The sequence below is a fragment of the Zingiber officinale genome, chromosome 9A (assembly GCF_018446385.1).
Source record: "Zingiber officinale cultivar Zhangliang chromosome 9A, Zo_v1.1, whole genome shotgun sequence".
NCBI classification, from domain to species: domain Eukaryota; kingdom Viridiplantae; phylum Streptophyta; class Magnoliopsida; order Zingiberales; family Zingiberaceae; genus Zingiber; species Zingiber officinale.
Window position 1 is genome coordinate 56,556,572 of NC_056002.1, and position 16,174 is coordinate 56,572,745.

At 35.0% G+C, this 16,174-nt stretch overlaps 1 protein-coding gene across 1 annotated transcript in view; it reads left to right on the forward strand.

The window, feature by feature from the left end:
* Nucleotides 1-13,000, forward strand: part of LOC122018531 — a 50,406-nt gene extending 37,406 nt beyond the window's left edge. Inside the window, exon 2 of the mRNA XM_042575870.1 lies at nt 12,723-13,000. Coding sequence (XP_042431804.1) covers nt 12,723-12,733 — 11 coding nt within the window. The 3' untranslated portion in view covers nt 12,734-13,000. The remainder of the gene's footprint in view (nt 1-12,722) is intronic.
* The last annotated feature ends 3,174 nt before the right edge of the window (nt 13,001-16,174 follow it).

The following is a 16,174-nucleotide window of genomic DNA, read 5'->3' on the forward strand; positions in this document are numbered from 1 at the left end:
AAATTACATTTTTGGACTCCTTCTTATTATGAGTGTATTAGTCTCCCTGTGTTTAAGATAATGAATGTCCACTAATTAAATGAATTACTGACAACTCACTTAATTAATATCTTAGTCCAAGAGTAGTATCACTCAACCTTATTATCATATCAGACTAAGTCCACCTGCAGGATTTAACATGATAATCCTTATGAGCTCCTCTTGGGGACATTCTCAACCTAGATCACTAGGACACAGTTTCCTTCTATAATCAACAACACACACTATAAGTGATATCATTTCCCAACTTATCGGACTTATTGATTTATCGAACTAAATCTCACCCATTGATAAATTAAAGAAATAAATATCAAATATATGTGCTTGTTATTATATTAGGATTAAGAGCACACACTTCCATAATAACTGAGGTCCTTGTTCCTTTATAAAGTCAGTATAAAAAGAAACGACCTCTAATGGTCCTACTCAATACACTCTAAGTGTACTAGTGTAATTATATAGTTAAGATAAACTAATACCTAATTACACTACGACCTTCCAATGATTTGTTCCTTTCCATCTTGGTCATGAGCTACTGTTTATAATTTATAAGGTACTGATAACATGATCATCTGTGTGTGACACCACACACCATGTTATCTACAATATAAATTAATTGAACAACTACATTTATCATAAATGTAGACATTTGACCAATGTGATTTTTATTTCTAGATAAATGTTTATACTAAAAGCTAGACTTTTAGTATACATCCTAACACACACAAATCAAAATGAAGCAATTCCAACACTTCTTTGGCTCTATACCCCTTTGCCTTAAAAAGTCTTTTGGTCATTTTTCCTTCCAAGTAAGACTCGTAGGTCGGAAAGTTTTCCATTACCAATAAACCCGAAGGTCCATTGGCTATTAACCTTTGAATCCTACTCAAGTTAATATGACCCAAGCTTAGATGCCATAGATATGTTTGGTTCATTTTCGAATGTTGCTTTCTCTTATTAGAATTATAAGATGTGTTATTAATTTCTATTTGTTGCATCGTGGGAGTTATTGGATTAAGAGTAAAGAAATTGCCAACCAACGCACCAGAATAGATAATCATCCTATTTTTCTTGACAACGACTTTGTCATCAAAAGAAACAGAATATCCTTCCATAAATAATTTAGAAACTGAAATCAAGTTCTTTCTAAAACATGGTACGTAAAGATAATTTTTCAAAATCAAAGTTTTATTCCTATCAAAAGATAAATCAACATCTCCCACTGTAACAGCCGCCACTCTCGTAGCATTGCCCATTTAGACGGTAATCTATCCTTCATGTAGTCGTCTGGTTTCCTGGAACCCCTGCAATGAATTATAGATATGATCAGTGACTCCCATATCTACACACCAGGTATCAGTAGATAACACCGCTAAACATGTTTCAACAACTAATGAATAAGATATACCTTTATTGTTCTACTTTCTGCGAGGATAATCCACCTTCCAATATCTAGACTACTTGCATGTGAAACACTTGCCCTTCGGGTTCTTCACACCTGCCTGCGGCCCAGTCCCTTGAGGTCGAATCACTTTCTTTACCGAACCAGCTTGTTTCTTCTTCTTCTTCTCGCCTTTCGGCTTAGAGGCAGAAATGTTTTCAGCAATGTGAATTTGAGAACTTTGACGAAATAGCCCTTCTGCCGCTTGGAGTTCTGTCAGAAGTTTCGCCAACGAATAAACCCTTTTGTTCATGTTGTAGTTCAAGCGAATTGCTCAAAATTCTTGGGCAACATTTGGAGAATGATATCGACCTGAGTTTCCCCATCGATTTCAGCTCCAAGGACTTCCATCTCATTCAAATGAGCCATCATCTTGAGGATATGATCCCTCACGGGTGTCCTCTCAATCATGGTGGTCATCATTAAGTTTCTCGTGGCCTCCTTCCTGGCAGCCTCATTCTGGTGTCCGAAATGTTCCTTGAGATTGAGCATCATGTCATAGGCAGTAGGTAGGGCCTGATGCTGATGTTGCAACACATTTGACATAGAAGCCAAAATGTAACACCGCACCATCTCATCTGCCTTGACCCATTTCCTATGTCTCTCTATCTCCTCTTCATTAGAATCGTTATCAGACATGCTAGGACATATCTCAAGAAGTACAAACTTGTATTCTTCAATAGTTAAGACAATGTCTAAATTCCATTTCCAATCAATATAATTTGGACCAGTAAGTTTATTTTTTTTAAAAAATAACAGCAAGAGGATTGAAAGTCATTTTGAAATCCTGAGAATCACAAAATAAAATATTTGGTCAAAACTTTAGAATTTAAATTAATATTGATTCCTCAAACAATATAATTTAAATTCACCAACATCTCAAAACACCGTGAATTTCGTATGCCACGATAGTGTGGACATATACTAATTCAAACATTTGTAAGAGCAGGTTTTACCCATTAATTTTATTATCTTGTCAACCTAACTTTATGACAAATAAAATTAATAGTTGGTTCATCTTCGGTCACACAAATAATAGCAATGACTCCGATGGGGAGGATACTATTAAATGCGCCTAAGTATATACTATTACTTGATAATTAGTCCATTATTTAAGATTGTGCCCCTTCAGATAGAGAAGATCACACATACCTAAATAATTTCCTATAATTATCCATAGAGGAAATTTGATCTAGTGATCCGCAAACAAATTCATCCGATATGGAGGAAGACACTTAAAGCAAACGTGTAAGTTTGAATGCATCACTTACAAACCAGTAATAGAGACCGTGGAATTTATTTAAATAATCCCTCTCCTACTTAGTTATTTAAATTGAGAAATTTTAACATGCACACACATCACAGCACATAAAAACAGCATCACAGCACATAAAAACAACATATAAAGACAATAAATATGAAATTAAAATTTCCAACTATGCCTCATTCATCGTTGTCCTCCAATATGCCACCAATGAATCAAGTCGTCGCATCTATCTTGCTTCCTTCTTCGCTGCGCCTCCGGTACTTAAAATAGCACCACGCATAGCAAGGATACAAGCCGTAACAAAAAAAAATAAAATTTACATTTTTCGATTCTATATTCCACAAAGGAATTTACATATAATCTAGATCGAACAAAATGTAAAAAATAATACGGCAACTGGTTGTATTTTAATTATTACAATCATGCACATACAACACAACCTCGACATGCCCGAGGGTTCAAATCACACATAAACATACAAAGTCATAATAGTTAGACTTAGGATGCCTGCAACCACAGAGTTAATCTTTCTTGCACATCCTACTATTATCCGACCTAAACTTATATACGAGCAGTGCATAATTTAACCGAAAACCAATCACACAGAACCAGAAAATATGCTCTGATACCACTTGAAGGCGCTGGAATTTCGTTCTGTTTCAATTTCCCTGTACAAAAATTGTACAGGTACAGAACTTTTATAACAACCCGCATGTTCGATCAGACATGTGTTTGATCAATCAAGCAAGTTCTTGATGGATCAAAGCACACCTTGATCGAAGTACAAGATCGCTGGCCTCTTATGTTGGTATTCAAAATCAATACAAAGAAAACTAAACTAATTACATAGTGGAATTAAAGAACTAGTTGTACCTTTCTTTTGTAGCTAAAGACCTCTTGATCTTCTGCTGTATTCCTCTCTTCTTCTTGGACGTCGTGTGTGCGACGATCTACCAAGATAATAAACACCCTTCCACTCGTTATTTCCAAATCTTCGACCACCAAGAGAAGCTCTAGGATGAGGCACCTTCTACTCTTCTTCTTCTTTTCCAAGCTGTCGGCCACCAAGGAGAAGAAGAGGCGTCGACCACCAAGGATAAGAGGAGGCATCGGCCACCAAGGAGAAGATCTAGGATGCGCCAGCCCTAGGAGGAGAAGGTGTGGCATCGGCCCTAGGAGGAAGAAGGTGTGGCGCCAACCCTAGGAGGAAGAAGTGTGGTGTCAGCCCTAAGAGAAGGAAGTGTGGCGCCGACCCTAGGAGAAGGAAGTGTGGCGTCGACCCTAGGAGAAGGAGGTGGCGGCGAAAACCACAACAACTGCTTCGTGGATAGGTGGATGCGAGGCTTTATATAGAGGCTACAATAGGGACGTAGAGGAGGAATTGGTTTAAACCTCCTGATGGGCTTGGGCTTTCTGTGTTCGGTCCGAACACCCAACTCCAGTCCATCAATAATAACTCATAGCACTAAAGGGTTATTATTAAACTACCGCACCAATCCCATATTATAATATGAGCTTCTTCTTATCATGAGTGCGGTAATCTCCCTGTGTTTAAAATATCATATGTCCGTTAATTAAATGAGTTACTGACAACTCAATTAATTAACATCTGATTCCAAGAGTAATATCACTCAACTTTATTATCATGTCGGACTAAGTCCGCTTGCAGGGTTTACATGATAATCCTTATGAGCCCCTCAAGGGGGCATCATCAACATAAATAATTAGGACACAGATTCCTTCTATAATCAATAACACATCATATAAACAATACTATTTCCTAACTTATCGGGTCTATTGATTTAATAAATAAATTTCACCCATTGATAAGTTAAAGAAATAAATACTAAGTATACGTATTTGTTATTATATAGGGATTAAGAGGACGCACATCCATAATAACAGAGGTTCTGTTCTTTTATGTAGTCAGTACAAATCAAACAACCTCAAACGGTCCTGCTCAATACACACATAGTGTACTAGTGTAATTTTATAGTCAAGACAGACTAATACCAAATTACACTACAACTGTTCAAATGATTTGTCTCAATCCATCTTGGTTGTGAGCTACTATTTATAATTTATAAGGAACCGATAACATGATTTTCTGTGTGGTACCATAGACCATGTTATCTACAATATAAATTAAATAGACAATTGTATTGACATAAATATAAATATAAGATGCAGACATTTGACTAAAGTGATTCTCATTTCAAAATATTTCAAAACAGATGTTCATATAAAAGCTAGGCTTATAGTATACATTCCAACAACTTCATGCTCTGAGGAATCTTCATGTTTTCCTTTGGTTTGCTGGAGAGGTTGGGATTCCAGGCTTTTTCATATGTGGCTTTGCTTGTGGAGATTTATCTTGTATATTTCAGTGAGCTTTAATTTCTGAGTTTGTAAATTATATAGAGTTAGTTTGTTTTCTTTCGAGATTTTATATATCAGTTAGAGTTTTTTAATAAACCACACTAGAAGGTCAGGTTTGGTCCCCCTTCTAGTTTTCCAGTTCCTTTCAAATAAATGGCAGGTTTAGTTTTTTTTTAAAAAAAGGATATTTAAGAACCTATCACAACCTTCTCCTACACCTAAGCTCCCTATTAAAATAGAAATTTCACCGCAAAAGTATTTAAGTTTTTCCACACTTAAACTTTAATTCTTCCCCTTTGCCATCTATCAAAAAGATTCCAACAATATTCCAATTGTTAAAAATTGATCATTCAAACTGACCCTAAACTCGTGTATTTATCCCCCCGAGGATCTTATATACCTATACGAGTTGTCCCGATCAAACCCAATATTGAAAAATAGTTTTCAGACTGTATTAGTCGACTGCCATAAGAATCAATCAACTGCTCTCATCGAAATAACCCCATAGAATCATTTTGTGATTGATGAATAGTGTTACCAGTCAACTGGTAATTGCATCAATTGACTGACACCCTGTTTTCAGCCCAAACAACATTTCTGAACCAACTTCAGAAATACACTAAAAACTCCATAAATATCCAAAAATCTCTAAATTTTATGGAGAGTTCTGTTTTACTAGTGTCTACTTGAGAAAAATATATTTAAAAATGTGCATATCTCGGATCCCAATATTGACACAAAACCCAAAACTATCTAAATGGTTCAATTGAACCTTGATCTAAAGTCCTAATTTTGGCTTCCTCTTGATATATCTACCCATACTAAATCATAATGCATCCCTAGTATTAGTTTATATGATATATATACATATAAAACAAATTTTCATATAATATTAACCTAATTTAATATTTTTATGCATGAAACACAACCCAATTATGCTAATTTCCTAGGTTTGAGACGCAAGTTCGTCACCAAACTACTTTGGTACATTCTATGACCCATCTAGAATCTCAAGTAATACCCACTTGAGATTCATTAACCATATGCCCAAATTGACTCTTTGAGCTCCCCCTAACGCTCTTAACCTTAGCCACCACCCTAGGTAATTCATCTATTGTGGCTAAATCACAATGATGCTCCTTAGAAGATTTTCTTATCTTCTTAACCTTGGACACTTCATCCTTGCCATAATTATATGCAACCCTAGCATATTTCTTCTCATTGGCCTATGATTACTCTCCCTTGCTCTTATCACTTGCTACCCTAGAATATGATTTCTCCTTGGCCTTGGAGGAACTAGATCAGTATCCCAAGCCCGATCTATCATTGTTGGGTGTTTGGCTACCATACCTAACCTTTTAGATCTAACATTTAATCTTTCTAGGATTTTCTTCAAATTATTAAGCTTTGCTTTCAAAGTTTGATTTTCCTTTTCTAGACTCCTAAGTCTAGAATTAACTTGTCCACATTAGACATTCCTAGACTTACCCATCTTTCTAGGCATATGTCTCCTCTTCATGAGATTTTTGCCTAGGTTCTTCATTACCTTCTTCTCCTTAGGTAATAAGAATCTAACATGTCTAGGTTTAACATGCATAGATACCTTAGGATTAATGTCAACATTTAACCTACTTCTATCATGATATTTAAAACCAAAATTCTTCATTGCTAAATAATGATTATCATTATTTATCCTAGCATGCATGGGAACATAAGAATTTGAATTACAATTCAAGTTAGGGTATACCTCCTTTACCCTTGAAGCTTCCCCTTGACTTGAGCTTTTCTTCTTCTCCAATTTCTTTAAATGTGCTAGCTTCTTGACTTCCCTCTTCTTAAGGCGTTTGGTGTGGTAGTGGCCCTTCTTCCCACACGTGAAGCATACTATACGTATTCTCCTTTTTTGGGCTTCTTCATTTCTACACCCCATGTTAGCATTTAAAATAACTTGATTAGATTTAGGAGTTACCTTTTTCTTACCCATATGACACCTACTTTTATAGTATCTCTTCTCATTGCACCCGGAGCAAATGATATGATCCTTTGATTTGATTTCGGTGGAGATGCTTACAAGGTTGACTTCCTCGACTTCCTCTTCACTTACTTGGATTATTCTTGAACCCTTAAGGATGTATCCTCATCCACACTTGCGGATGACATTTCCTCATCCTTCTCCTCCTCGGATGTTGAACATGAGTTAACTTCCGATTGCTCCACCTCCACTTTAGCCACTTCATCCCTTACTTCGAACTTCTCCTCTTCGTGTGTAGGTATATGTTCTTCATTTAGAACCTTCTTCACTTTGCCCCACAAATCATGGGCATTCTCATATTCACCTACATGACTTATCACATCATTAGGCAAAATATCGATTAAAATTGATATTACCTTTGAATTTTCCTTTGATTATGAGGCTTGCTTTTCCGTCCAATAGCATGGTTGGAGTCGCTTCCCTTTCTTGTCTCTTAGAACTTCGAACGGCTCCTTGACAACCACCATGGTGTCCCAATAAATCTAGAAGAAGTTCTTCATCTTCATCATCCAAAACGTGATGTCCCATAGACTTCCCCCTTCATACTTCAGCAGTTCAATCAAGCCGACCATCCTTAAAAGTTGCTCTTCTCGGTGGTTAGGCCGGTGAAGTGTGGCCTGTTCTGATACCACTTGTTGAGGATCTTATGTCAGCTAGAAGGAGGGGTTGAATACCTCGTTACCCCAAATTGATTTCCTATGTATTCATTAGTGCACAACAGAAATACAAAGACAAATATAAATACAAAACTAAAGACAAGAAAGAACAAGTAAACCACTACATGTCAATTTACGTGGTTCAGAGATAAAACTCTTACTCTACAGCTATCTGTAAGGTGGATGATCCTGATCTGTCAGTGGATGATTCTCTGAAAAAACCTCTATCTAGCTCACGTAGCTCCTTGTGGGTGGAGAAATCTCACCACAACTCTTACAAGAACACTTGAGACGCTAGGGCACTTGGAAGACTACTAATAAGGGTTCACCATCTCTATTTCATCAACCTTAACCAAACTCCAAAGCCTTGATTATATAGGCCATGGGTTAGAAAATCTCGTCTACCAGTCAACTAATATATATACTAGTTGACTGCCCTCTATAGAAATTTGACCGTTACAATCCAATGACTCGATACCAATTCACTGGTGACTTTACCAGTTAACTGTTCTATACTAGCCAAGCAAACAAAAACATTCTGTTCGGTCTCAGTTGACTGCCCAATCTACTGCACCAATCGACTAGTAAAGTCACTAGTCGATTGGTAAACCTTAAACCTAGGGTTTTACCTCAAGTATAATCTCTCAGCACTCAAACCCTCACAACTCACTTACTCTTCCTCACAGCTTTGACCTCTTACATTCAAGCCTACTTCCTTTTACTCTTGTCCCTCGGATGCATTCAAGCCTGTGTTTTGTCCCAATGTCATCCTTCATATATGCCTCGAAGTATGCTTTCCTCGGCTCTTGTCCTTGCTGTCTTGTCCACAGTCCCTCAAATACTTTATCCTTCATCGGACTCGAAGTGATCAAGCTGAGTCATATGTATATCCTATAAACTTGCACAACTCAAATACACATATCAAATACAAGGATAAATCTAACTTAAACTCTTTGCACAAACCATCAAAATCCATGGTCACACGGGACCATCTTGAGGCAAGATTCTTCCAACAATCTTGACGTGGGAGTTAGTTGATACAAGCTATGATAAAGGTAGGTACTTCTTACCTTGCTTATTTAGTACTTGACCTTAGTGCATGAGCTATATTCGGATAGTTGTTGTATTTACCTTGACTCTACTTATATTTTTCCTGAGTTTGATACTTACTTGCTTGATCTTTGAGATGATCATTTTGATATTTATACAGTTTATCATTGGCATTCATGATATTTACCAGATACTAGATATCATATTTACTTACTTTAATTGTTGTATATTCATGTACAATGTTGAACATGCTAGTTTTTATTGTACTCTAGCTTATTACTATTTATATATGTGATGACTATTGCATCTTGCTCATCATGTCATTGCATGCATGTCAGTGATAAATTTTCCCTTATGGTTGAGAGAGTCATTGGTCAGAGTCGCACATTTGACCACTCATGGGTAGTGGTAATTGGAATATGTGTTGCTTGTCCTATCATGTCACGCCCCGAGGGTAAGGTTGTCCGACGAAAATTGGACAACACCTCCCCTGCAGTAGTGACAAATAAAACCAATATACATTGCCACAATGCTACTCACAAGCAAACTATAGCCAACACGGCTGGATGTAAACACAACCACGCAGTTTATAAGCAGCCCACACGGTTGGAAGTAAACACAACCACGCAGTTAATAAACAGCCTACACGGCTAAAACAAAAAAGATAGTGAAACTCATAAAATAATGATTATAAAATCACAATACAACTAACTGCGAGGCGCCTCGACTTAACACGACAACATCAAACAAAAAAATAAGAAACCACAAACCTGACCTCCATACAAAAGATACATACACATGAATAAGTCCAAATCCAATAATACGAACGAAACTAATAACGGAAGAAGTCGCTCGATGTGATATGGGACTAGCGGGCAGGATCTCCAAGTGACTCCATAAATCCTTTACCTGCTACCTGGTAAAATAAACCAGTTAATGGGGTGATGAGTGCTGGAACTCAGTGAGTAATAGACAGATAGTGCATGAACATAATAAAGAACTAGAGATACAAGATATACAGTCTCATGGGGAAATTAGCAGATACTATAGTGATATCATAATAAATGTTCATATTTGAAATCATAACCTAGACTAGTAATAAAAGGTCAAGAGTAGCACAGATCTACTACAGTACTGCTTATAACTGCAAGGGTAACATGTGAGGTATATACATATTACCAATAAGTATGCAAGTGTCTGAACACATACACAGGTATATATCTCAACATTTGTAAGCATATCAGCATAAATAAGCAATAACAGCATAAACAAGTATAACAATAAAAGCATATGCATGGATTGTCACCCCGCCCACCTCTCTGCACCACGACCCCAATATGGTCGAAAGGCCGGATAAATGATAAACTGTACACCACTCCAGCTACCACGGATAGTTGCATAGTAGTTAACTAGCTACGTCTGCGACGGGGGCCCTTACTGCTCGCAACTCCAGCTATCACTATCCATGAGTGAGTGAGTGGGAGCATGACAGGACAAGCGCCACACTCCAGCTACCACTATCTATGAGTGGCCGAGTGTGCAGCCATGACTGACGACTCTCTCACACCACAAGGGAGGCAATGGTCGTTAGTATGCATGCAATGATATGATGTGCAAGATGCAACAGTTATATATATATATATATATATATACAGATGTCAGGTATGATACATGAAGCCAGCATGCTCAGTAAGATGTGTAAATAAACAACATTCAAAACAAGTAAGTATGATATCTAGTATCTGCTAAATATTAGGGATAGCAACGTGAGATTGTATAGATATCAAATTGATTAGCTCAAAGATCGAGTGGATAAGTATCAAATTTAGGAAAAATATGAGTGGAGTCAAGATAAATACAATAACTATTCAAATATATAGCTCATGCACTAAGATCAAAGTAATAAAAAGACAAAGCAGAAAGTACCCGCCTTTATCCGTCGATCATGCTAAACAATCCCATGTCAAGACGCTCATCTCAAATCAACGTCCTGCAAATCACATGATGTATAGTTTAGCTAATCACATATACAACAACTAGCTAAACCTAAACTCAATCCTAACTCGATTAGGTAACCATGTTTAATTCCACCTAATGATCTGAATCCAATCAATCACCACTAATCATCAATCTAATGATTCTAATAATGATCATGAAACCATCTCCATCAACCAATCACCAAATAACCATCATGAATTAATTAACCCACTGATCAATCCAAGATCTACCCAAATCAACATATCACATCTGAATATCTAACGTAGATCAACCAAACTTAGGCCATGAAATTCATTACCCATGGCTTCCTGTTCTTCTCCAGTGGTTGTGTACTGATCTAGTAGTGACTCACGACAGTAGGTGGCCAGTGGCCAGTGACGGTGCTGACGGTGTGAACAGAGACAGCAAGAATAATTAGGACATTTCATCAAACATACGTTCTGCATCACTGATTTAGCCAAATGATCAGTCATACATCGACACAAGAAAAGTGATGATAAAGACATCTGAGTCACAACCAACCTTAGCTACGCATCCGTGATGGCAAGGTGGGTGATTCGGAGCAAGTGCGAGATGGTTGGCCGGTTGTAATGCTGGTTGCAATTGTCCTGGGGAAGATGGCCGCGGTACAACTCCGATGAATGGGAAATAGCACAACCGAGGTAGAGAATACAAGGATTCACCACTCCGGCTAGGTCCCCAAGCCAAGGAAGGGTAGCTCATCCCTTCTTGTGTTGGCCCCCCCCCCCCCCCCTTTTCTGGCGGCATGGCACCTAATGATCGACCGATGATGGTGGCGATTGAGTGGATCGTTGGCTGGATTGAGGCCCCCTACCCTTGACCGATGATGTCCCTGTATGGGATGACTCAGACGAAAGAGGAGATGCGGGAGGAAGAAGGGCTACGACTCCCGGCCGACGGTGGATCTAGCTTCGCCGAGCGGAGGAGAAGGAAAGTGCCTTCGTGCCCGAGAGAGAGATTGGGACGGGAAAGAAGGAAGATCGGGGAGATAAGAAAGGAAACCTAGGTTTAGTTTTTATACTTAGGTTAATTAGGCTTAATAAAATTAATCAACTCCCACTTAAGGGATATTCCTTCCAAACAGGTTTCCTCTAAGTCTAATTATTCCATCCCCTTAAACGTGTCATACGGACTCCGTTTAAATCCTAAAAATTTTCTAAAAGTTCCTAAAAAAATTCAAGAAGATTATTTCTCCAATAACATGTATTATTTAATTTGTCGTATCTTACATATCATTCCCCCACTCGGTCACTCATGGATAGTAGTAGTTGGAGTTGTAGGCAGTAGGGACCCCATTACTATGTAGCTGGTCAACTACTACGCAAACTGTTCACTCGATTACTTGAGAGTAATGCAAGTTGGTGTGTTGTGTAGTTGTCATTGTCCTGGCCTCTTGACTATACAGGGATCGTGGTGTAGAGGGGTGGGTGGGAGTGACCATACCGTGCATACGCTTATGCTATTATGTTTGCTTATGATATTTGTTTTTATTGTATCTATATGACTATGATATGTTTACACATGATTGAGTTATATACCTATTACATGTGCTTCGACATTGGCTTACTTATTGGTAGTATGTATATACCTCACATGTTACCCTTGTAGTTATGAGCAGTACTATTGCAGATCCTCACTACACCTGACTTTCTATTGCTTGCATAGTATATGGGTTCAGGTCTAGACATTTATTATGATATCATTGTAGTTCATGTTATTTTTCTCTATGAGATTGTATATCTTTAAATCTCTATATATATTATGTTCATGCACTATCTATCTATTACCCACTGAGTTACCTGCACTCATCACCCCTTAAATTGGTTTTTCTTTCGCCAGGGAGAAAGTAGAGGATTTATAGTGTCGCTTGAAGATCCTATCCGTCAGTCTCTGTCACCTCGAGTGATTTATTTCGTTATTGCTTCTTTTCGCATTATTAGTTTTGTGCTTGTAATATGTATCCTTTGTGTGGATTTTTAGACTTGTGGCATTTGGTTATGTACTTGTTATGTCAAGCCGAGCTGGCATGTAGTCAATTGTGTTGTTTATATGTTTTGCTTACGTTTTCCGCTATGTATTTGGTCTAGTCGTGTGGGTTGTATATTATTTTTCATGGTTGTGTTTTGATTCCAGTCATGTGGGCTGTAAATATTATTTTTATATAGTCGAGTGGCTTATGTATCCAGATTTCAATTGTCGATGTTATAGCGAGGTGTTGTTCAATTTTTGTCAGACAACCTTACCCTCGGGGCATAACAAATTATTTACCTATAAATTAAGTTTTAAGTTTTTAAATAAATTAAATTTTATATGATTTAATTAAGATTTAATCATAAATTTAATAAATTTAGAATTTTGATTAAAGTTTTTTTTTGAGTTTCTAATTAAAGTTTTATTTTACAGATTTAATAGAAGTTTAAACATAGATTTTAATTAATTAAAACTAAGTATTGTTGATTACATTTAGCTAATTTTAGGTTTAATTAAAGATTTAAGTTTGATTTTAAGTTTAATATGATTATTTAATTTTGGATGAATAATTAGTAATTAATTGATTTTAGTTTTTTATTTTAAGTTAGATTAAACTTTTAAGTTTTAGTTAAGTGTTTAAGTTTTTAAATAATATTTTAAAAGGTTGATAAAATAATTTTTAAGATAATTTTTGAAATAATTTTTTAAATAATTCTTAAAATAATTTTCAAATAAATTTTTAAAGAATTTTTAAAATAATTTTTAAAGAATTTTTAATAATGTTTTAAAGAATTTTTTTAAATAATTTTTTAAACAATTTTTTTAAAAGTATTTTTTAAACAATTTTTTTAAAAGTATTTTTAAAATAATTTTTTAAAGAATTTTTAAAATAATTTTTTATAAGAATTTTTAAAATAATTTTTTATAAGAATTTTTAAAATAAATTTTTAAAGAATTTTTAAGCAAATTTTAATAAGATTTTTAAATTAATTTTTAAATTAATTTTAAAAATGATTTTAATTAAATGTAAATTTAATTTAATTTAATTTTTATTTGATTTTAATTTAATTTAAATTTATTTTAATTTAATTTAAATTTATTTTAATTTAATTTAATTTAATTTAAATTTATTTTAATTTAATTTAATTTAAATTTATTTTAATTTAATTTAATTTAAATTTATTTTATTTTAATTTAAATTTATTTTAATTTTAATTTATTTTAATTTATTTTTTATTTAATTTTAATTTTAATTTAATTTAATTCAAATTTTCTTTTAATTTTAATATAATTTTAATTTTGAATTTGATTTTAATTAGGTTAGATTTGGGTTAAATTTGAATTATATTGATCTAATCATCTCTCCCAGTCTAAATTTTTAGATAAAGGTAGTTTATCGTTTTGTTGAGATGAGTTAAGTTATATTTATAGGGGTTGGTTTAACTTGGGTTAGATTCAAGTTTAATTTTATGTTAATCAAACAGATATTTTTTGAATAAATTTCTTGGTTGTAGTGAGTCATATGGACATCATTAAAGTAATCACGTGTTTCGAGATTTTTCAAATAGTCATGCCCAAATAACTTAGTATAAAACTTTGGTCTAATTAGTTTAAATTGATAAGGGATAGCTTCTGTTAGTTTCACTAAGTCAAATACATCAGGTCAAACACATATGATTCTTCTTAGATATGCATAGACAGAGCTTCTTTAATCTACTATCATCTCAAACTTCTCTAGTACTATTTGCCAAGTTAAATTAGTCCCTAATTAACTAGTCCTAATTACCAAGCCGAGTAAACTATTATTTTAGAGGTGTCAACTAATTTGGTGTCTCCCCCTAAATCATGGAATCTCTATTTTAAATTTTTAAGTTTTTTTATTTAGTTTATACTTGTTATTATTTTTATATTTTAGTTTCATAATTAAAAGATACTTGATTATAATTTAGTTTGTGGAGTTTAAGTTTTGATTATAATTTAGTTTGTGGAGTTTAAGTTTTAAATTAGACTTGTAACCTAAGTCTATATGTTGTATGTTGATAAAATTATTAATCATTTTTTCTAGTTTATTAATTTTATCTTTCAAAATTTTGTTTTGTTTTTCTAATTTTCTAACACGGAAAGATAAATTTTTAAATTTTGAAATATTTTTAGATAATTTTGAATTATTCTTATTTAGATTTGAATTAACTTAATTAGTTAAATTATTAATGCTGCGTCCTTCCCTTTGAGCCATTGATGTGAGAATATCTTACAAGATAGATATAGGCAAGAAACAATTTCCAAGAGTTTGTCATGAGATTAGTAGTGCGGGAGAGAAAGAAACTGAAAAAAATATATCTCGTGTGGTGTTGCACCAACTTCGAGCAATTCAAAAAATTTACATCGAAAAAATTGTCTAAAGAGATAATCATACCAATTCAGATTTATTCGAAAAAACTTAAAACCAAAAAAATTAAAGTGAAAAAATAGGCAAATAAATCCCCTACTTGATTGGTGGTTGAACTAATTCAGAGCTAACAGGGCTATGATAGCACTTGTAGGATTATTACACACATGACAAGGGGGTGAATCACGTGATTTTAGAAAACTTGTCTTTTTCATTTTATAAAATAAGTATACAACAAAAAAACTAAAAACAAAAATAGAACAAGCACAAGAACTTGATCGATTTTACTTGGTTCGGAGCCTTTGGCGACTCCTACTCCAAGACCCAGGTCCCGTGGACCTATCGATGGGTAATCCACTGATAACCTCTTTCAAAACCACCAGAAGAGGTAATCAAATATAAACAAACAAATGATAGTGTAACAACCTATACTTCCTTTAATAATATAAATGAACAACTTAATTTAAATGTTACCAACAACCAAAGCAAAAGTGGGATTGCTTGTGTGTTGGTGATTATCCTCCAGTGGTGGTCAGATGTCTCAGAGTAGCAGTGCAAAGGAAGTTGGCTTGTTTAGGGTTACAGATAAGTCGTAGCACCTTTTAATTAAGTTCTGTTCCAATACACTGCTCAAACACTTCTTTTAAGGAGTGTTGGAGGTGCCTTCCATAGCACTAGAGATGCCTTCCATCTGCTAAGATTTATCCCAAACAACTCACCTCTTATCATCGATGAAGTCCAATTTTATCCTATCGAAGGCGCCTTCCAAGCTCTCGAAGGTGCCTTACATTGTCTAGCTCAAGGCGCATTCCTTCGCATGGAAGGTACCTTGGGTATTGTTCACCCAAGGCATTTTATGCTCCTTTCATCCTGTAAAATGTGTTAGTCCAATAAAACAAAGTATACCCTGTAAAATAGAGTAAGCACAGTA